Here is a 22,716-nt window from a genome sequence, read left to right as displayed (position 1 = left end):
CGTCGGGAGGCTGAGGCAGGAAAAGCCAACACTAGGATCAGCATTGATTCATGGAGAGACCTTCGTCTGGTCAGCTAACATTACTGCCAAGCAGCTGAAATATAGAGTGATATTGTGCTTTTAGCTGACGTGTGTCGCCTCACTGTGTTGAGCGATGCTCGTTCATGTCTATGTAGAGCGAGCACAAACGCAAGCCTGACGCTGACTTTCGTTGACTTAACGGCCATAGGTGTCGCTGTTAACAAGACATTTCTGATTCTTACAAACAGTCCCTTTAAGACTGTACAATATGATGTGTAGGCCAGTATTTAATATAATATTACATAAATTTTGCCTTTAACAAATATTGCGCCTGCATTGAATATCACAGAAAGAGTCACAGTAAGAAAAGCTTAATTTAAGCCTTACATAAATTAACCAGTAGGCTTTAATTAGGTCTTCACATTGGAAAATCTCTGTTAGAAAATAACAAATCTAGAAATCAAGAAAATCTCTCAGGGCACTTGTTATCAAATTCCCACCTTCTACTGTGTGTAACTCCTGGCATCATTACTGGTTCAACTGCTGACTGACATTCCTTTGGCCTCAGTAAATCTCTGGGAATTGTGATGCAAGAAAAGAGTGATCCATTAATGACAGCCTAGGACGCAGGGCTCAGACATAGATTTGTCCCAAGCCAGTCAAAACAAGGCATGTGTGTGTGTGTATGTATGTGAGTAAGATGGACAATAACTATAAGGCAGAACTCCCCAGACAGAAAACCCTCCCAACCCAAGGCTATCTCTCCTCACAATCCTGCCTCAACCTACTGTACACTCCCACCCACTCTGTTTACCCTGTGCGTCCCTGATGGAGGGATAAAAGGCGAGATATCTCAGGGTCACTGTAAACAAAAGGGGAATTTATGTAAGCTGGCGTTATTGTCACGGGACAAGGTTTGACAGAGAAACAGCAGTTTAGGTCAGACAAAGTTAGTGTGGGTATTTTCACAGATAAGCAGTAGTGGAAGAAGTACTCAGATATTTTAATTAAGTAAACATACTCATACTACAGTGTAGAAATACTCTGTTATAAGTAAAAGTCCTGCATTCAAAATATTACATGAGTAAAAGTACAAAAGTATTAGCATCAAAATATACTTAAAGTAAAAGTACTTGTTGGGCAGAATTGTGCGTTTCAGAGAATTTATTATTATATATCATATCACTGGTATATTATTACTGATGCAACCTAAACCACAACAGATAAAATAATATGTACATATTAGGTCAGGGTAGTTACTGTAAATTGAAAAACAAACTATTCAAAAACAAGAGAGACAAAAAAGGTAGTAATAATAATAATAATAATAATAATAATAATAATAAATATAAATAAAATAAGAATTATAAAAAAATACATAATTTTTTTAATGTATGAATAAAAATAAATAAATAAGTTTAAAAAAATAGTAACGATAATAAATGAATTAATTATTTTATTTATTTATGAATTAATTAATTCACACACCAGATTCCCAGCACCTACTTACAGTATATCTCTGTGGTCCCGCCACCCGTACAGGATAAATATAGAGTACATACTGTGTGTTTAAGGTACATTTACAAAAGAGTAAATAAAACAGAATTTAAAATAATTAAATAATAATATGAATACAATTAAATCAAATATTTAAAACAAATTTAATTAAATAAAGGCTGCAACAAAACTGTTCAGGGGACAATATTTGTGATTTACTCCCAGCCCTTTAACCCGAACATATACACAGTAACACCTGTCAGAACCACGTACAGGACTGTGACTATTTATTTTTAACTCTGAGGTATATCAAGCTAGATTACACTCTGTTAATCTCAGTTTCCCTGGAATGTGACAGAAACGGTTCCCAGATTTCTAAGAAAATGTCCCAATTTGTACTGTAAAGTAAGCTGTCAGATATATGTAGAGGAGTTCAAAAGTACAATATTTCCCTCTGAAATGTAGTGTAGAACAAGAACAAAGTATCATAAAAATAAAAAATAAAAATACTGACATAAAAGTACCTCAAAACTGTACTTAAGTACAGTACTTGAGTAAATGTACTTAGTTACTTTCCACCACTGCAGATAATGAATGAATGAATTAATGTTATTCAGGTGGTCTGTAATTAGGCCAGAGGTCTAGGATGAAACATTCAGTAACTTCTGAATCAATTAACTATTTTACAATCACAGCCATAGAATTAGAATTTAGAATTTAGAACTTAGAACTTAGAATTTAGAATTTGGAACTTAGAATTTGGAACTTAGTTTCAAGCAGTAACGTATAGTTTTGCTTTGTGAATGCATTGAACACCAGGAAGCTAAATGACTTCACCTTGTTATGGGTGCAGCACATGGATTAAAACAGTACATGTAGAACAGAAAAGACTCCTAACTTTCTCAGGTCAGGAACTCGTTCATGTAGTCAGATGTCAGATGTCAGGGCTGACATTAGAGCTACTTCAACACATTTAGTCTCGCGTGGGAAGTTACTATTTACAACAGGAACTGCACGAGCTCTGAGTAAGTTGTTTAAAAGAGACAACTAAAAGCAAACAACAGCTCTTCTACCTGGACTAACAACAGTAGTTCTTACCTGGGAAACGTTGACAGTTCCGTGTTGTTGTGGGTCCTCCGGTTCATATCATAGTGGTTAAAGCCCGGGACGACGTTAAAGAGAGGAACCGCGGAATAAAACGTCACTTCGGCAAACTTTTTAAAGCGCTTTCACTTTCAGACCCAGCGGTCAGGGTAGCGTTGAGTTCCTGTGGAGCTGACAGACACGTTATATCCTCCTTCCTGCTGCTCTTTAATCTCCACCTGGTCTGGTTTGATAGAGGAAACCGTGTTGGAGCAGAGAGACAGAGAGACAGAGAGACAGTGAGAGCTGCTGTCGGCGGCAACAGGTGAGATATTGGACTGAAAGCACGCGGAGCAGGGCGACGACCCGGGGGGGGCGGGGTTCGACTAATAACAGTTAATAACAACAGGTCTGTGTTGCATAAATAAAACAGCTGCATGCATATGGCTTTAGTGTGAGCAGCAGACTTCACCACCGGTCCCTTCCTGTGCAGACAGACAGACAGCGCTCGGGTCGAGGGTCCCGTTCAGTCCTGTGCAGCACCGACATGGGAGTTTCTATTCTGGGAGCTGACGGGGCTTCTCTCTCATTGTGGAGCTGCTCAGCTGAACTCATCCAGGCAGACTGCCAGCACGCTGTGAAGTTAAAGGCCACTTACATACTTTTCATGACAAGCTCCCATGGGAATGTTTTTAATAATATAATGATATGTAGTGGGAGACTGAACTGAGCTGGGGTCAAATCATTTTTAATATGTTCACCCTCTTAAAGCTGAAGTAGACGAGATAGGAGCAAATATGATTCATTATTTGTATTAAAACGGTCGCTGTATCGTGACAGTAGTACATGAAACAGGTAAACTGAAAAAAAATCATGTTCCTCTGTGTCCTCCTACGGCATCTGCAAGATTTCACAGACCGGAGGAAAACAAGCAGTAAGAGCTGATCTGAGGTCTGCTGTCCAACTGCTGTCTATGAGAGCCGGCTGTCAATCACTCTGAACTCCAACTAAACAGTCAAACTAGGCAGCGCTGATCAAATATGAATCAATATTATGTTACGTTAATGACTATTTCTCTCCTCAGATGTTTTCAGAATCATCTTGTAGTGCACGGTTTAGCTGTAAATTGAGAAAGTTTGTGACGCCGCCGTCATTGTGAAATCTGGTGAAGGAACGCCAAGTTCCTGTCACATGACCGGAGCACAGCCAATAGGAACGCTCTCTCAAAGAAGTTAAAGGCCACTTACATACTTTTCATGACAAGCTCCCATGGGAATGTTTTTAATAATATAATGATATAGTGGGAGACTGAACTGACCTGGAGGGTCAAATTAATATTTGCACCCTCTTAAAGCTGAAGAAGGCGAGATCGGAGCAAATATGATTAATTATTTTTATAAAACGGTCGCTATATCGTGACAGTAGACGGCTGTCAATCATTCGCATTCTTCGCTCAATGAGAAAGTTTATGACCCGGCATGTTGAGCTCAAGTTGAGGAAATACCAAGCATCGCCCACCAGTCAGAGCAAACGTTCTCATTTTACAGCTAACCAGTACACTACAAGATGTTTCTGAAAACATCTGAGGCGAGAAATAGGCATCACAGTAACAGAATATTGATTCATATTTGATCAGCGCTGCCTAGTTTGACCGTTTGGTCGGAGTTTGCGAGTGATTGACAGCCGCCTCCGTTGAATGAACAGCCAATAGGAACGCTCTCTCTCTCTCTCTGAATTGACCTGTGATTGGCCAAAGTCTCCCGTCACGGATTTTGACAGATGTTTTAAAGCCTGAAAACAGAGCAATGAGGAGGTGCAGACGTCTAGTTATCTCTCAGAACACTTGAATTACAATATCCTGAAAGGTTATTATGGAATTTTTGCCCAATGATGCTCAAAATATATACTGCCTACTGCAGCTTTAATTGAGATTTCGGACACTTGTGAATCATCATTTTGCATCATCACTGACTGCTGTAGAGTTGCACAATGGTAATTTTTACATCAATACAATGTGGTGCATTGCATTGCGGGATTGTTAGCAGAAAATGTGTTTGTTCCATTATGATAATTTTTGAGAGCACTACTGTAATTATATAGTGAATCCATTTACACACCCAGAATTCAGATACTCAAATACAATGGTGAAGGGTAAATGTAGAGCGCTATACCATAATAGGGGAAGTTTAATCAGACAATCACCAGTGTGGGTTTACCCCGAGGTGTGCAGGGCTTTTTAAGAAAATGCAGGCTTCCTCAAAAAACAGTTTTGTCTATAGTCGCTTCTTGTTGGTTTGCAAACAAGGAATGCCACTGAAAATGAGGGAGGCTGAGATAGCATGTTTCTAAATGGAGGGAATGGGGTGTAACAACTGAACCCGTTCTCCCCTAACACAGATATCCTTTTTACTGTATGTCCAACACATGCACCAATCGATACTCTGAAGTCACTCATCATGATGATAAAAATGTATTATAAAGTTCTACAATGTTCCTATACAATACAACAAGCTAACCAAATGTCCCTGCAGGATATTAGAGTGGTAATATAAATATCATAAAATATACTATTAGATATTCCGTGACCATCGAGGCAGTGTGACTTGCTACTATTAGAAATCCCATGACCTGGATGGCTGAGAGTATTTACACATATGAGTAACAGTGTAAATCCCTACGGCAGTCTTACATTGAGATTAAAATACCATAAAGTATTACACAGGCACTGTAAACTTACCGTTGAGTACCACAGCAACATGAATTCCTGTAGCAAATGTTAGTAATAGTTAGAGATATTTAAAGGTCCCATATTATGTTAATTTTCAGGTTCATACTTGTATTTTGTGTTTCTACTAGAACAGGGGTCAGCAACCTTTACTATCAAAAGAGCCATTTTAGGCAACAAAAAAAAATCTGTCTGGAGCTACAAAACATTATACAGCTTACACACAGCTTATAGTCTAAGTATATAGTAAATACTGTAAGTCTAATGCAGTGAGGGCCAAAGTGCAAATGTACTACGGAGTATTAGGGTCACATTGAGGGAAAGAAATTCAGAGATTTACAGAAAAAAGTCAGAAGTTTACGAGAAAAAAAGTCGTAATATTACGAAAATAAAGTCATAACTTTACAAGAAAAAAAGAAATAACTCATAAAATATTATAATATTATGACTTTATTCTCATATTACTATGACTTTTTTCTCTTAAACTTATGACTTGTTTCTATAGTCTTTGTATAATATTGTACATGTGTGACATCACAAAATTACAGAAATCCTAACGGCTGGTTTCAAAGGTACAGTTTCTGAATACGGGCTGTGTATTTCTCAGTGGATTGAGCGTTTTGATACTTTCACAGTATTTATACAGCACTTAAACCTGCTGTATAATAAAAAAAAGACATGAAAATCCCACTTTTTACAACATGGAACCTTTAAGAACACCAAAAACTCTTGTTACTGACATTGTAGGAGATTTTCAACAAGTATAAGGCGACTCTATTAGGTATACAGAGACTCCCTATAGGAGTATTTTCTTTAGGGTCTGTTGGGCAGAACCTGCTCTTCACTCTGAGGGGCTTTATCGCCCTGACTGGCCTCTTTACAGCTCCTTCTGAATGAGCTGATAGTGTAATAGATTCTCTCCAGTGACATGTGGACGGTGTGAGAGAGAATGGGCAGCAGGTTCACGGTGGCACAGCGTAAGTGGGCTGAGGGAGAGAGTGAAAGAGGGCTGGCAGATGGGTGACACAGACTGGCTGAAAGGACAGCTGGCACCTTCGCTTCCCGGCGGCAAAACAGGATCACGAGAGAATAAGACCATTTTACGGTGTCTCTAAACTAAAGCAACATATCTTCAGCTTGATGGCGACAACGGTCTCACACACACCTCCTGTTTTGAATAAAGAAACAATGCAGGTGTCTGTCGGCGAGGACGCTAGGTGAGGCGGAGGCTGTCTAAATCATGTTGTTTGTCTCAAGCGCTGACAGAGACAGCTGGTAGATGGTGTGTATGTGTGGACAGTATTAACTTGCATGTGACCAGCCAACACCCGCCGACTTTCTTTCATGCTTAAACAAGTCTTCTTTTATTTATAACAAAGTTGCTGTGCGTCTTTTGAGGAGTTTAAAACCTTGCAGGCATTTCACTATAAAAACATCAAAGATATTCATGCTATGAGCCGCCTAAATAACAATAACAAGTGTAGCTGAAAGGAACTGGATCGGATTAAATACAGCGGACAGATATACTGAGTATCAGGACAATATTGGCCTTTTTTTTTCTTTTTAAATAGGATGCACTGATCCATCCCTTCTCTCCTGATATCAATACCTCAACTCTGCAGATACGAAATACCAATCTAATAACAGTGCTCTCTTTTTCCCGTTATAAATATAGCTCACTGTGTAAAACTCATTACAATCATTTTTATGTAAGGTAACATGAGGTTAGGGATTGCTGCACTAAAAACTGTGACTGATAGAGGACACACTGATTTCTTTATGACATTGACGGAGTAACTGTATTTAATGGTATTAAACTGTATTTAATTATTTATTGTGGATTGGTCACATAATGGGCGACACCGTATCTGCTTCAGAAGGTCAGCATCAGTGCGATACAGCTTGTCAGGTCGGCGCCTCATTAGTTAACAATTCAAGTCCACTGCTATGATGAAGGGTCCTTCCTAACCATTACCAAAAATAATACCTGGAATATTACACTATTGAGTTGTCTGATAATGTTCTTCTAAATAATATACTTGTGTTTTTCTGCTTTTTACGGCATGTTGGTTATGACTTATTCAAGATCTCTTAATCCATTCATAAATATTTAAAAGGTACAATGTGTAGGTTTTGGTGGCATCTAGTGGTGTGGTTGCAGATTGCAACCAACTGAGTACCCCTCCGCTCACTCCTCCCTTCCCAAGACTGCTGTAACATGAGCCGCCGAGTGCAAAGCTGTGGTAACGCCGTTCGCCTCGCTCAGAGTCCATCCTTATCATAATAACACTACTTTCGGAGCAACGCAAGTCAGACGGCGGCTGGCAGTAACGCAGTTTTACAAAAAAACAATTTCCTTCTTTTGAAAAACCAACATTAATGAGATTTATTTTTACCCACTTTGCATTTTGGTCATTACGTTAAAGGGACTCTATGTAAGAATCAGAAATTGCTTGTTAACAGCGACACCTGTAGCCGTTAAGTCAACAAAAGTCAGCGCCCTGTGGGGGAGACACCGGAGTTTTGGTCGGAGACGATAACGTTACTCGCTGCGGAGCCCCGTCACTTCACAAGACATGGGAAACCTCTGTTGGTCTGGAGGAGCTGCAGCAGTTATTTCTGCACAAACGTCCACTAAATTCACTAAATATTGTCAGAGCTAAACTAGCTCTTCTGCAGTGTGTAGTGTGCGCGCATGCATGTGAAAGTGGAGCGAAAGAGCGAGAACGAGCGCGGTGTGTGAGTGAAGGCAAGCAGGCAGAGGAGCAGAGTACAGCAGAGACTCCGGTCCTGGAGACCAAAACTACGGTCTCCCCCGCGTCCTCCGACTGCGGCCAACACTGTTTAACAGACGGGCTTCACTAGATACAACCAAGAGGTTTTGGTGCTTCACTGTAGTTTGTGTTGGAGTCTGAGTCTGAACAGCGCAGCCACACGCGAGCGCGCATGGGACACCAACCCGGATTGATTTATACATGTAAGAAGTTACAAACAGTCCCTTTTAACTTACAATTTTAACTTCAATATATTCTTCTTGTTTTATTTTGGTTGACTTCTAATTTCTAAAGGAACAGTGTGTAGGATTTTGCAGCATCTAGTGGTGTGTCTGACTTTTACTCCCTGGTATGGGTCAAGATCCCAAAATGTTGTTGGAACCTACATTTCACATAATGAAACTCAAAGCTTCTTCTGTTCAGTTAGGACCCACGTCCTAACTTCAAACTCCACACCTCCAGTTGAACAGTTGTTTTCACATGGTGAGTGGTATTCCCCAAGACAAGTAAACTGACCAGGGGAGTGCTCCTTTAAATCCTAGCAAGGAGGACAAATATTTAGATTCACTTAAAAACAGCCCAATAGAATCTAACACCATCATACAGCATACCATCATGTGAGCGTGTTTCTCTGGCAGAGGCATGTGGCCGACACTCCCAAACAAACCTGTCTTACTGGCTGATGAGCGGTTCAACGCAGGCTGAGAGCAACATGTACAGAACATCTGGAAACCCAAAAGCATTCTTCACTGTGTTAAGACTTGGCACGAATGCTCTTCCTCATATCTTACCGAGATAATGATACAGACATTAGACATCTAGAGGAGCAGACGAGTGCACAAAAGCATGGCAATGGCGTGTTGTCAATGGAAACTTCACAGATTCTGAATGCAAATAGCGTAGTGTCATTTTCCTGCTATGCAAAAAGGCCGTGGCTGGCAGTGAGTGTGTGAGTGAGGCCTTGGCTAAAGGAGTCCGGAATCACTGAAAAAGGCCATGTGGAAGAACTCAATTGTCCCAGTCAAGCATTCATGAATACTAAACCAAACCTTGAATGGAACATTCCTATCTGAGCTTTTCCTTTTCGTAAATTTCCTCCCCAACTCGCAATAATACAGCTGAATAGAGCAAGTCACATTTCAATTTAATCAAAATACAAAAACAATATTAATAGTGTTTTTTCCCTCATGTACACATCTTAAGCAATCATTTCTAATAGTTAAAATAGAACTGATTGCATTTGTATTTCAAGCATTTTCACAATTACATCAGTAGCTGCGCTACAAATGGCAACAGCTATTCAAATATACATCTTTACATTTACATAAATACACACGATAAAGCACTTCATGGTAAGCAGTTTTTGGCTAATCCCGTTCAGATTTTGTATCTGTGAACGTTGATTAATTTTCTATGTGCAAAATCAGTCAAATGCCTGTGTGTGATGTGTTTGTACACACACTTGGCCAATAAAGTTGATTCTATGATGTACCTTATTTGATTAAAAACCTCCCTTTTGGAGGACACTCAGACTTCATGTACTCCACAAACCAGATTAGCAGGCACTGAAATATCTGCAAAGTAAGAACAAAAGAAAGCTGTTTTCAGAAACAGAAGTATAAGTAGAAGCAAGATATTTCAACTATCTATGTGTGAGTCTGCACTAAGGTGTTACAACCTTGAAAATGTGATTTTATTATACTTATATATATGGAAAGACGAGAGAAAGAATATTTTTGATACCTATTTTCTTAGGCTTAGGGAGATTCAGGTTCTTCATGATGTTCACAAACTCTTCCAGGCTCTTGGTCAAGCGCGGGTTAAACTTGCGCTCCTCACCGACCGTAGACGCCGTCTGACCTGATGCACAAAGACAGATACGGTAGGTCTACAGGTCAACAGGTAACTGTGGGGTCTTATCAGATGTTGAACCTCACTGATCAATCAAAAGAAAAGAAAATATTCTTCTATTATTCTATAATATTACTATTATTATAGACTCCATGAGATATGACATGAACATTCAGATGTGTGGGTTTTCAGCCAACCTAAGTAGTCGTGTGCTGGGTAGACGAGGCACTGATCGGGCAGAGTAAAGATCTTCTGATGGACCGACTCATAGAGCTTCTTAGCACAGCCTGAATTAGAGAGACAATGATTAGAGACCGATTCCAAAAGAAAACAGATGCAACACTGCCCTCTTGTGTTCCTCTGGCAGCATTACAAAAATAAAAAGCTTTCTCTTTCAGCCAGGGTGTTTGGCAAAATTGCATTTGATATGAGATTATAAGTATAAATACAAATGTATGTCTACCCTGCTGGAAGTCTGTCCTGCCACAGCCTCTGATGAGCAGAGCGTCCCCAGTAAAGGCCATGCTTTGATCCCTTGATACCAGCGTCATACACCCATCAGTGTGTCCTGGTGTCTCTCTCACTGTCAGATACTACAGGGGACAAGAGACAGAGAAATATTTCATCAAGCAATTTCAATAAAAAAGATCCAGTTCTTTAAAGAGCAATAGATGATCAATATCCAAAATCCAGAATACTGATCCAGATCCAAAATTAAAAGTATCTATGGGTGTGTCCGTATACATTACCAAGCTGAAACAGAGTCATATCAAGATACAAAATACTGACACAACTTACAATACTATAATGCTGGGTTGTATGAAAAGGTTTTATGCAATGAAATAAGTAATGTGTTCTTCTTACATGTTTTCCAAAGGAGATCTCGTCTCCCTCCGACAGGAGGATGTCTGCAGAGGCACCGCTGAACTTGGAGATAGCACTCTTCAGCCCAACCAATCTTTTCTTCATCAGCCCAGTGCTTGTGATGTGGTCCGCATGGCAGTGGGTGTTAACTATCAGAAACATCAAATAGTAGGTTTTACCACAGGGTTTGGCAACAAATCAATAATATGAAGTATAAAAGTTGTTTTGTGGTGACATGCATTGCCATTGTATTGAACATCCTGTTTCATTATTTTATATGTGACCTTGCAGTAGGGCTGGGCGATATGGACAAAATCTTCTATCACGATATGCCGTCGGTCTTTTCATATCTCGATAACAATATAGCATGTTTTTAAAAAATTTGTGGAAATGAATAACTGTTTTTTGGTTTATATTTTCATTTTTAGTTATCATTGTTGTAGGTCCATGGTACGACGGTACGACGGAGTATTAGGGCCACATTGAGGAAAATTAAATAAATCTGAGATTTCGAGAATAAAGTCAGAAGTATAAGAGAAAAAAGTCGTAGTATTATGAGAATAAAGTCATAATATTAGTATATATACAGTATGTAGAGTAGTATAGTAGTAGTAATTTTACGTTTAAGTTATTTTCTTTTTTTCTCGTAAAGTTATGACTTTATTCTGGTAATATTATGACTTTTTTTCTCGTAAAGTTATGACTTTATTCTGGTAATATTATGACTTTTTTTCTCGTAAAGTTGTGACTTTATTCTCGAAATCTCAGATTTTTTTCCCCCCTCAATGTGGCCCCTACCTCACTGCAAATGTTTTGCGGCTCCAGACAGATTTTTTTTCTTTTGCCTAAAATGGCTCTTTTGATAGTAAAGGTTGCCGACCCCTGCCTTAGCCCAACCCCAGGAAATTAAGATACCTGCCACTTTTAGATTGAACCCCAGTTCATGTATGAGCTTCAGGTCCCTTTCAATAGTCTCCAGTACAGGATCGATGACGATCGCCTCCTTGGTCTCCGTGTCTGCCAGCAGGTAGGTGTAGGTGCTGCTCTCCGGTTCAAACAGCTGAACGGAAGAAAAAAACAAACAGGCGAGAGCAATGAAGTGACTCAGCAATAAATCACAAAGGACGGGTGGCAATGGTGCACGTCCTCCCCGTCGTCCTTTTGATAGAGTGTGAAAGAAAGAAAGAGAGAATATAATGTGGAGCTACTTGTTGTCAATGCAACATCTGTGCTTTTGTTGTGGTTGGAAAGTTTGCAGTGTTAGTGATAAATATATTTAGTGTTTATAACCAAATGATGCATGTTTGACACCTACTTAAGAGAAAAACCTGTACTTGCACAAAAACATAAAGTTGACAAAAACAATCTCAACTCAGGGTCCTCTTACTCGCTTGTTCTGGAGCTTTTGAAAAGTCCTATTCAGTAGATTAAAGTTTGCTTGGTTGACATAGAAATGTAGACCGTGTGATGCATTTGTAAGCAGAAAAAGCAAGTAAGAGGACCTTGAGTTGTTTTGTCCACTGCTGCATCCAAGGTCAATAATAAACAACTCAAAAAATAATATCTGTCCTCTGCTGTAACGCTATATCAGGCTGGACAAGACGCACACCTTCATGTCCACTGCAGTGTCATCATGTCACAGCCATTACATTACATTACAGTGTGCAATGTAATGTAATATAATGACATGATGTCCACTGTAGTGTCATCATGTCACACATAATGCACACTGTAATATAATGTAATGTAATGTAATGTAATATAATGGCATGATGACACTACAGTGGACATCATGTTACAGCCATTATATTACATTACATTACATTACATTGCAGTGTGCAATGTAATGTAATGTAATGTAATGTAATGTAATGCAACATGATGTCCACTGTAGTGTCATCATGTCACACATAATGCACACTGTAATGAATGTAATATAATGTAATGTAATGTAATGTAATATAATGGCATGATGACATCATGTTACAGCCATTATATTACATTACATTACATTGCAGTGTGCAATGTAATGTAATGTAATGTAATGTAATGTAATGTAATGCAACATGATGTCCATGTTATATTACATTACATTGCAGTGTGCAATGTAATGTAATGTAATGCAACATGATGTCCATGTTATATTATATTACATTACAGTGTGCAATGTAATGTAATGTAATGTAATGTAATGTAATGCAACATGATGTCCATGTTATATTATATTACATTACAGTGTGCAATGTAATGTAATGTAATGTAATGTAATGTAATGTAATGTAATGCAACATGATGTCCATGTTATATTACATTACATTGCAGTGTGCAATGTAATGTAATGTAATGTAATGTAATGTAATGTAATGCAACATGATGTCCATGTTATATTACATTACATTGCAGTGTGCAATGTAATGTAATGTAATGCAACATGATGTCCATGTTATATTATATTACATTACAGTGTGCATACAGTCATCAGTTTTGCAACGTTATTGCATGAACATTGAGCAGACTGAGCAAAGGTAAAGGAAGCTAAATCACAACCACAATCCCTAGAGATCATCCATTTAAACCAATTACAACTTTAAATGTAATTTAACAGCAAGATAATGAAGCTAACTAAGCTAACTAACTCCATCTAGCTCACTTCCTACTCACATTATCTAACTCTATACAAGCAAAGATAACAACTGAAGCAAACAAACAACGTTATATTATGAATATGAAGCTACCTGTCTGAAGAGCAGTCCTCTGGTCAGCTCCGTCCTGCAGCAGTAGGATCTCCTGCTGGTAGCTCTCAGCGGCTCAACGCCAGCTCTCACTGCCGAGCAGAGGAGCCTTCTGTCGGCTGCTGCGGAACTCGAGCCCTCGGTGTTGTTGTTGTTTGCTCTGAGGCGAAGCGAGAGAGCCAGAGCTCGTTGAAAAGGTCTCACCCTGCTGCTGCTGATGATTACCGAGCACATTGTCGTTTTATATCCTGACTGCACCACCGGATATCAGCTGTTAGTCCCAGACTAATGCAATGTAGCAACCAGAGACTAATAGACTTAGTGTGTCGTAGTGTAGCAACCAGAGAGGAGCGGATGTGAGTTTATGTATCAATTTCTTCCAAGAAAGCTCTCTTCAGAGTCGAGTTGAAAGCTAAACTCTCCTCCTGGATGAACACAGAGACAGTAGTGGTGTGTTGCAGTGTCACTGGCTTTTACAGTCACTGCCATAACCTTTATATTGTGTTATTGAGCAACCATGATGTGTGTTAGTGCAGCAGCAGCTCAACTTCCTCCACACGCACACACTAGTGATGGGAAGTCCGGCTCTTTTTAGTGAGTCAGATCATTTGGCTCAGCTCACCAAGAAGAGCCGGCTCTTTCGGCTCTTTTTGGATTCTGAGTCTGAACAGCGCAGCCACACGCGAGTGCGCGTGGGACACCGACCCGCAATGATTTATACGTGTAAAAAGTTACAAACATTCCCTTTTAAATTATTCAATATAATTATACTAATCCTTATAATTTCTAGAATATCATAATTTTACATGCTGCTTCGTTTCCGACTGTCACTCAGCTTGTCTGCTATTTGCGCACCGCACTCTCTTTCTCTCTCTCTCCTCCTCTCCCTCCTGCTCTATACCTGTAGACCGTCAGCGCGCCGCGCATCCCCGCCCCTCCCTGCTTGATGGTATGATCCTTGTCTGTCATCCCCTGATTGGTCGCACGGACATCATTAACACAACATTCAGTCACAGTCAGTGCATGGAGTGCACGTGGTGCAGAGATGATTGTCCTATCATTCTGCCTTGAATTAATTAAAGAAAAATGAAAAAAGAAATACAGCTCTCAGACGGGAGCCGGCTCTTATCGTTCACTTAAAAGAGTCGGCTATTTGAACCGCCTCGTTCGTGACCAACACATCACTAACACACTCATGTCAGATCAGGACAGATCAGTGGTGGGTCATTACTGTCTGTCCAAGTGCACGAGCACACACGCCCACACACACACCGCATACACAACAGTAGCGTGGCCTGAGTGGCCTACGTGACACATATAACATTTCACTTTTATCAGGAAGTTTCATCCCTCCCCAAATAAAGCAAGCTGGTTTACAATGTCAACATAAAAAAGGGCTGTCACTGACATACAAAAACACCTTGGTTATACATTTGCAGGCTATATTCAGTAAGCCATTTTAGAATTAAAGGTCCCATATCGTGCTCATTTTCAGGTTCATTCTTGTATTTTGTGTTTCTACTAGAACATGTTTACATGCTGTAATGTTCAAAAAAAACTTTATTTTCCTCATACTGTCTGCCTGAATATACCTGTATTCACCGTCTGTCTCAAACGCTCCGTTTTAGTGCATTTCAACGGAATTGCAACGGAACTGCGTTGCCTGGCAACAGTTTGGGTCCATGTGTACTTCCTGTCAGCTGATGTCATTCACATACACTGCAACAGGAAATAAACTGGGACACATTTAGGATGTTTCCGTTTAAAATCATGTAATGGTCTAAATATATTGTATATTTGTGACATCACAAATGGACAGAAATCCAAACGGCTTGTTTCAAACGCACAATTTCTGAATACGGGCTGTGTGTGTTTCTCCGTATATTGAGCGTTTTGATACTTTAACAGTATTTATAAAGCACTTAAACCTGTTTTATAATATATAAGACATGAAAATCTCACTTTTTACAATATGGGACCTTTAAAGCTGAAGTAGGCTTTATTGGAGCACATATGATTAAAAAAAGTTATTTTTATAAAACGGTTGCTATATCGTGACAGTAGTACATGAAACAGGTAACCTGAAAGAAAACATGTTCCTCCGTGTCCTCCGGTGCTCCTAACGGCATCTTCACAGACCGGAGGACACGGAGGTACATGAGGGTTTTTTTCAGATTACCTGTCTCATGCACTACTGTCAGGATATACTGACCGTTTAATAAAAATAACTTTTGTTTTAATCATATTTGCTCTATTTCTACCCACTGCAGCTTTAAATTGATAACTATATATAGGCACGGTATTGTTTTGTTTGTTTTGTCATAACAAACATATCAGACAGACATTTTTATATTTGTAAAATATTTTTGAAGAATCTTTTCTTTTTTTTTAATTTCATAACAAACAAGCAGATACAGGTGATTTGCTTCTTTATTGTCAGTTATATGTGTCAGGTTCTTGTGAGGTATCAGTGATGGCTGTCGTGTTCTCCTCCAATTCCTCTGGTTTGTCCTGTGGCAAAAAATAGAAAATGCCAGCGTCAGCCTAAAATATAGTTTCATATATTTCCATGAAGGTAATGTATTAAATGCAAATGTATTGTGTACCTTCTGCCAATAGAAAACACCCGGACACACATTCAACATTACTGTCCTTTCTGTTGATGTTAATTCTGTTGATTTTTATCCCCAAATTGGCAGTTTTTTGCCCCTTTAGAGCATTATATTTAACCTGGGTTGAACAGTAGATATTGGGAAGGACAAGCACATGAAAGACAGTACTTTTTGTTTATATGACAATAGTTATGAGGTCATCCAGTTTTATCCCTATAACCTGCTTTATGGGAGCACACAAAATATATATAGTCAAATTGCTCTCCATCCAGAGCTCATGGTTTAAAATAAAAAAACAATGCTGATATAATAACCATTCAAAATGTTTGTATCTTAGGTTGTATCTATTTTGCCACTTATATTTGTACTATGTTTTAATATTTCTTACATATTTCATTGTTCTTTTTTCCACTGTACAGTACTTTAGTCAACATTCATACAGTGAAAGACAGAGAGGGACGTCACTTTAAACAGTACCTCCGCATATCTTTTAACCCAGTGGATCAGTTGGGTTACTCTGCTGTAGACGCCGGGTTTATTGCGTCGTCCACAGCCCTCTCCCCAGCTCACCACCCCCGCCAGCCTCCAGTCCCCACTGGCTGTCTCACACACCAGCGGTCCACCACTGTCTCCCTTAAAACAGGACCAACTCGTTCATCAAACATTAATACACCAATGTTTAAACAACGTTTTCACACTTAAGGGTGACTGAGCAGGTCTGGCTTGGGTGATCTACTGTAAAGATAAAAGATGTTCTTCATAAACCTGTATCAGGTAGGTTTATATCACAGGGTGTATACCTGGCAGGAGTCCACTCCTCCTTCCATGGTGCCAGCACAAATCATGCGAGGAGTTAGGAACGTGCCGTAGACGCTCGGCTCGGAGCATACTGGTTGAGCTATTATCTTGACCTGAGCCTGCCTTAGGTCATCGCTCACATAGCCTGACAGGGGGGCAGAAAGAAGAGAAAAGAGTGAAGAAAGACTAGGCTAGTAACTGTGATGTGAATGTGAGTTTATAAATCAAAGGGAGGTAGAGAAAATGCCTTTTAATTTGTGTAAAATCACTCAGACAGTCTGCAGCCAACAAGCCTAACAGCGCCCTCATAAAAACAGCAGCTGCTTCAGGCCATGTCGCTGCCAGGAGCAAATTACAAGGACAAAGTCTGCTTTTCAATTTGAATTTTAATCATTTAAAGCTGCAGGTAGTAACTTTGAGCAAATATCCTAAAAAATAATAATTTTTAGGGCTGTCAATCAATTAAAATTGTTAATTGTGAATTAATCGCAAATTGTTTTATCTGTTCAAAATGTACCTTATAGGGAGATTTGTCAAGTATTTAATACTCTTATCAACATGGGAGTGGACAAATCTGCTGCTTTATGCAAATATATGTATATATTTATTATTGGAAATCAATTAACAACACAAAACAATGACAGATATTGTCCAGAAACCCTCACAGGTACTGCATTTAGCATAAAACAATATGCTCTGATCATAACGAACAGCAGCCCAACAGGCAACAACAGCTGTCAGTGTGTCAGTGTGCTGACTTGACTATGACTTGCCCCAAACTGCATGTGATGATCATAAAGTGAGCATGTCTGTAAAGGGGAGACTCATGGGTACCCAGAGAACCCATTTACATTCACATATCTTGAGGTCAGAGGTCAAGGGACCCCTTTGTAAATGGCCATGCCAGTTTTTCCTCACCAAAATTTAGCGCAAGTTTGGAGCGTTATTTAGCCTCCTTCATGACAAGCTGGTATGACATGGTTGGTACCAGTGGATTCATTAGGTTGTTTAGTTTCTAGTTTCAAAAAGTTTGTGACCCGGCTGCCATGTTGAAAACAGTCGAAGCTAAATCAAGCACCGCCCACCGGCTGGAGCAAACATTCTCATTTCACAGCTAAACAGTACACTAAAATGTTTTTCTGAAAACATTTGAGTTCACGAGTGACAACTGCTCGACTCTGATGTAAGTGTAACACACCTTGTTCATAAGTATATCCCCAGCCTGTGATCCAACAGGCCGCTCCAGGAGGAAAGGACTCTCTCGGACTGGGTAAACAGACCGGTCGCACCCCACCTACAAACAGCACACAGTTATCAGATTGTAACATAATCTTACATTTATAAGAAAAGCAATAAAGATATAAAGGTTATCATACGTATGATGGTTATGATAGCACAAATGTTGGTCACTGCTCTTGCTTTCCTTACAAGCTTGTGACATTTTTACAGCAGATTTTGTCTTTTTGTTTTCTCCTTAGTGAAGTGTTTTTAAACTGGGCTTTGAAAAGTGATGTACGAAGATATAAGTATTGTTGGACTGTATATACTGTGGGTATACATGTCTTAAAACAGAAATGTCGTTGCAAAGAAATTAATAATCAACACAGATCAGCTGTATTTAACCAGATGCATTTGAAATACACATATAAAACTACATTATATACCCACTTATCTGTACAAACATAGTTTGTGGAATGTCTAATTTAATTTGCGTGAAGGTACTTTTTTGAAGAATTTGTATATCAAAATAATGTTAAAATAAATGTTTAATTTGCCGATTCTACACTGATGGCAAATACAGTGACACAAGCACATATTACAAACCCACCCAAAACACCAGGATGTTCAAATGCTCAGGCCCCACCCATGGTGGACAAAACTTGGAAATACCAACGGATGTTGAAACAATGAGCAAACTGTGCCATGAAGTAGTTCATGTTTTCCAAGATAGGCTTATCATATATTTTATTTAAAGGTCCCATATCATGCTCATTTTCAGGTTCATACTTGTATTTTGTGTTTCTACTATAACATGTTTACAAACTGTAATGTTAAAAAAACACTTTATTTTCCTCATACTGTCTGCCTGAATATGCCTGTATATGCCTCTGTCTGAAACGCTCCGTTTTAGTGCATTTCAACGGAATTGCAACAGAATTACGTTGCTAGGCAACAGTTTAGGTCCATGTTTACTTCCTGTCAGCTGATGTTATTCACGTACACTGCAACAAGGCCTATAAAAAGGAGGCTGGGGCGGACATGGGGCTTGGGGTATGGGGGTATAACACATGCACTGTGTAACAGAAGCTGCGGTTGTGCGTTGTGATTGGCTCAATTTCGGCGAGTGCAGGCGAGATTTTACTGCGCATGTGTTATACCCCCAAAGATATGACGCGTGACCCAGCCTCCTTTATATAGGCCTTGCACTGCAACAGGAAATAAACTGGGACACATTTAGAATGTTTATGTTTAAAACCGTGTAACGATCTAAATATTGTATATTTGTGACATCACAAATGGACAGAAATCCTAACGGCTTGTTTCAAACGCACAATTTCTGAATTCGGGCTGTGTGTATTTCTCCGTATATTGAGCATTTTGATAGTTTAACAGTATATATATAGCACTTAAACCTGCTCTATAATATACATGAAAATCTCACTTTTTACAATATGGGACCTTTAACAATTAACTAGTTAGCTTGAGAAAGTTGGTGTTGTACCATTACCTTGATTGTAAAAAAAAAAAACTTTTTAAAAGCATGTTAGGACCCAATCATTATGCAGTAAACTGAATTATGGATTTGAGTCGTTAATGGCACATCTTCAGTAGCTTTTAACTGCCTTTTCTCCCCAAAAATATACAAATCATTTCCTGTCAGAGAGGTCTATTTTTGGAGTCTCTTTCTATAAACATGTAAAGGGCAATTAGCCTACAGTATTTATAAAGTGCAACAAGGAACGTGATGTGTTTTTTTGCCCTGCCGACAGATGGAGCCGCCTCCTCTTACCTGTCATGTCCATGTCAGAGATGGTGCGCAGCAGGCCCACGTCATAGTCGTTGTTGTGTCTGTTATAGAGAGGGTGGTAGAGGACCTGCAGTGCTCTGTAACGTTTCCCCAGAGAGCTGTCTGCGATGCTGACCGTGTCCACCACCACCAGCCAGTTGGCCACTTCAAGCATGTTCCTGCAGAAACAGCAGTGAGACACAGACGTTTGTAGTCTGAGTGCAAGTTAAGTGGCCCCATAGTGTGAAATGATCAACGTCTGTCTTTATCTCACTGTGAGAGAGCGAGTCGACTATGGTGATGCTGTTTTTCCTCTGGTGATGTCTGGTCTTGATATATATACTGCTGAATGTCAGATGAGAATTGGTTTGCAGTGGGCCACTATAAAAGAACTAAAATCAACCCTTGTATTCTGTATGTATTGGCATAAATCACTTGAAACAACACTATGTGTGTAAAACACACACATCTCTCTTGTCCAGGGGCTTAATCCCAAAAACTAACAAACAACAAACAAAACAACTCTGAGGAAACAATAGAGGCTGCCGGGCCCCTCAATCTGATACTGAATGCTGAAATAGATCTCTGGGTGGAATATAGCGAGCAACTGGGTCGAGTATAGAGAGCAACTGGGTCGAGTATAGAGAGCAACTGGGTCGAGTATAGCGAGCGACTGGGTCGAGTATAGCGAGCGACTGGGTCGAGTATAGAGAGCAACTGGGTCGAGTATAGAGAGCAACTGGGTCGAGTATAGCGAGCGACTGGGTCGAGTATAGCGAGTGACTGGGTCGAGTATAGAGAGCAACTGGGTCGAGTATAGCGAGCGACTGGGTCGAGTATAGCGAGCGACTGGGTCGAGTATAGCGAGCGACTGGGTCGAGTATATAGAGCGACTGGGTCGAGTATAGAGGGCGACTGGGTCAAGTATATAGAGCGACTGGGTCGAGTATATAGACCGACTAGGTCGAGTATAGAGAGCGACTGGGTCAAGTATATAGAGCGGCTGGGTCGAGTATATGGACCGACTAGGTCGAGTATAGCGAGCGACTGGGTCAAGTATATAGAGCGACTGGGTCGAGTATATAGAGCGACTGGGTCGAGTATAGAGAGCGACTGGGTCGAGTATATAGAGCGACTGGGTCGAGTATAGAGAGCGACTGGGTCGAGTGTAAAGGGCGACTGGGTCGAGTATAGCGAGCGACTGGGTCGAGTATAGAGAGCGACTGGGTCGAGTATAGAGACCGACTGGGTCGAGTATAGAGACCGACTGGGTAGAGTATAGCGAGCGATCATTATTTTTTGGCATTAATTACATTACTAATAATGTTTTGAGAAGAAATAAGTTAACATTTTGCTATGATGGTTGATTCTTACTGTTGTTTATTCTCGGGGGCCCCAGTCAGTAGTCCTTGTATGTTAAATGGGTCGGTAGGATGAAAGTTAATGGATGCAAGTAAATCATAGTTTACTGCCCAGTCACACCCAAACTGCACTCTAGTCTGGTCAACAATGATTTATGTTTGCTTCAGCACTACGAACAATTTAATGAGCTGCTTATGGTTTGTAGTGGTGCTCAAAATGTAATGGTGCATTGATTGCCCAAAATCCAAATGTGTTTGGTTCAAGGGTAGTGGAGAGGCCCTGCAGACAGAAAGTTGTTGTTCTGGGTGCAAAATGTGCAAAATCATTGATGGGGGAACTGAATTGCCTTCAATCCCTCTTGTACCTGCTTTTGATTTGATTAGATCAGAACACAGAATTAACTTGGACTTGACTAATCTGGGGTACAGCCGTCCCCACTGAGGACTGTGGACATGCAGACAGGGTGTATAGGGTGTTCCCCCATGTCCACCTCTTACTCAACAAAGCAGTGAGCTGCAGTGATGACCCAGCGAGGGGAGATGATGGCACCCCCACAGACGTGTCTCCCTCTCCACTGCATGCTGACCTGCCAGACCCACTTGTCCTCGGCCGCCAACGCCCCCCCAACGATACGCCGGCCGTCCCTGACCAGAACTGGGCAGTCTGGGTGTGAGAAGATGAATGAGAAGGGATGTATGCAAAGTGAAACGAACCAAAGATAGAAAAATCTGCAATAACACTTCATAACAATCTACAAACTATATACAGTATATATATATATATATACAGTATACATATATAAAAATATATATTTTTACCTGCAGTGATGTTCTCTGTCTGGTTCACTGGATTCTTAGAGAGAGAAGTCAGCTGAGTTGGGACAGTGCAGTTCCTCTTCACACAGCGAGCAGCCGATTCACCTAACTCAGAGGGGAATACCAGGAACTTGACTGATATCAAGAGAAGAAAAACAGTGACATGACAATCTGTTAACTTGAATTAAATCACAGAATTCAAATGATTGAAACTCCCAACACAAATTACCTGTCCATATTATTTTAAATTACCACTGACTCTGTAAAAAAGTACACACATTTTAACCTCTGCAAATTATTTTGACCGCACAACATGTTCCAAAGACTGGAAGCTATATTCTCTGTTTTCCCCTTTTGACTCCTGATGAATCATTTAAGTTAATTCAAAATTCAGGAGGACGCTTCAGACATGGCATGTTGAATGTGTAAAACCCATTAAGTTAGATTTTCTCCTTATTTTTAATTTGATTTGAGGTACAGTCGGTTACCTAAGAGAGCAGACGTGATGACCAGTTTGATGATGATAGGTAAGCCCACAATCAGTAGCAGCTCACGAGATGAACAGGCTCGAGGCT

At 40.0% G+C, this 22,716-nt stretch overlaps 3 protein-coding genes across 3 annotated transcripts in view; all 3 read right to left on the bottom strand.

The window, feature by feature from the left end:
* The window catches only part of phldb3 (pleckstrin homology-like domain, family B, member 3), a 36,983-nt gene extending 33,882 nt beyond the window's left edge, over positions 1-3,101 (bottom strand). The window contains exon 1 of the mRNA XM_037786178.1: positions 2,617-3,101. The gene's annotated coding sequence lies outside the window, so the exon portion shown is untranslated. The remainder of the gene's footprint in view (positions 1-2,616) is intronic.
* A 6,126-nt stretch (positions 3,102-9,227) lies between these two features.
* ethe1 (ETHE1 persulfide dioxygenase) lies at positions 9,228-14,114 on the bottom strand. Its single transcript, XM_037786199.1, has 7 exons — positions 13,551-14,114; positions 11,731-11,875; positions 10,816-10,964; positions 10,415-10,544; positions 10,149-10,238; positions 9,844-9,960; positions 9,228-9,674 (listed from the first exon to the last, which is right to left on the bottom strand). Exons 1-7 carry the CDS (start codon positions 13,779-13,781, stop codon positions 9,628-9,630), a joined length of 909 nt encoding a protein of 302 aa, XP_037642127.1. The 5' UTR covers positions 13,782-14,114; the 3' UTR covers positions 9,228-9,627.
* A 1,861-nt stretch (positions 14,115-15,975) lies between these two features.
* LOC119497787 (transmembrane protease serine 5-like) lies at positions 15,976-22,033 on the bottom strand. The gene is made up of 6 exons (XM_037786202.1): positions 21,824-22,033; positions 19,968-20,143; positions 18,156-18,251; positions 16,960-17,102; positions 16,637-16,792; positions 15,976-16,058 (listed from the first exon to the last, which is right to left on the bottom strand). Exons 1-6 carry the CDS (start codon positions 21,904-21,906, stop codon positions 15,984-15,986), a joined length of 729 nt encoding a protein of 242 aa, XP_037642130.1. The 5' UTR covers positions 21,907-22,033; the 3' UTR covers positions 15,976-15,983.
* Between the last annotated feature and the right edge of the window lie 683 nt (positions 22,034-22,716).

Source organism: Sebastes umbrosus, chromosome 11, assembly GCF_015220745.1.
Source record: "Sebastes umbrosus isolate fSebUmb1 chromosome 11, fSebUmb1.pri, whole genome shotgun sequence".
In the NCBI taxonomy this organism is placed as follows: Eukaryota; Metazoa; Chordata; class Actinopteri; order Perciformes; family Sebastidae; genus Sebastes; species Sebastes umbrosus.
This window is presented reverse-complemented; position numbering and strand designations above follow the sequence as displayed.

Excerpts from the sequence above, each read along its gene's own strand:
- LOC119497787 (XM_037786202.1), bottom strand. The coding sequence starts at position 21,906 with ATGCAGTGGAGAGGGAGACACGTCTGTGGGGGTGCCATCATCTCCCCT. Across the intron at positions 17,103-18,155 it reads GGGATATACTTATGAACAAG|GCTATGTGAGCGATGACCTA; the intron begins GTGTGTTACACT and ends CCCCCCTGTCAG. Across the intron at positions 16,059-16,636 it reads GGGTTAAAAGATATGCGGAG|GACAAACCAGAGGAATTGGA; the intron begins GTACTGTTTAAA and ends TTTTTGCCACAG.
- ethe1 (XM_037786199.1), bottom strand. The coding sequence starts at position 13,781 with ATGTGCTCGGTAATCATCAGCAGCAGCAGGGTGAGACCTTTTCAACGA. Across the intron at positions 10,545-10,815 it reads AGATCTCCTTTGGAAAACAT|TATCTGACAGTGAGAGAGAC; the intron begins GTAAGAAGAACA and ends TGTCCCCTGTAG. Across the intron at positions 9,961-10,148 it reads CCCAGCACACGACTACTTAG|GTCAGACGGCGTCTACGGTC; the intron begins GTTGGCTGAAAA and ends TTTGTGCATCAG.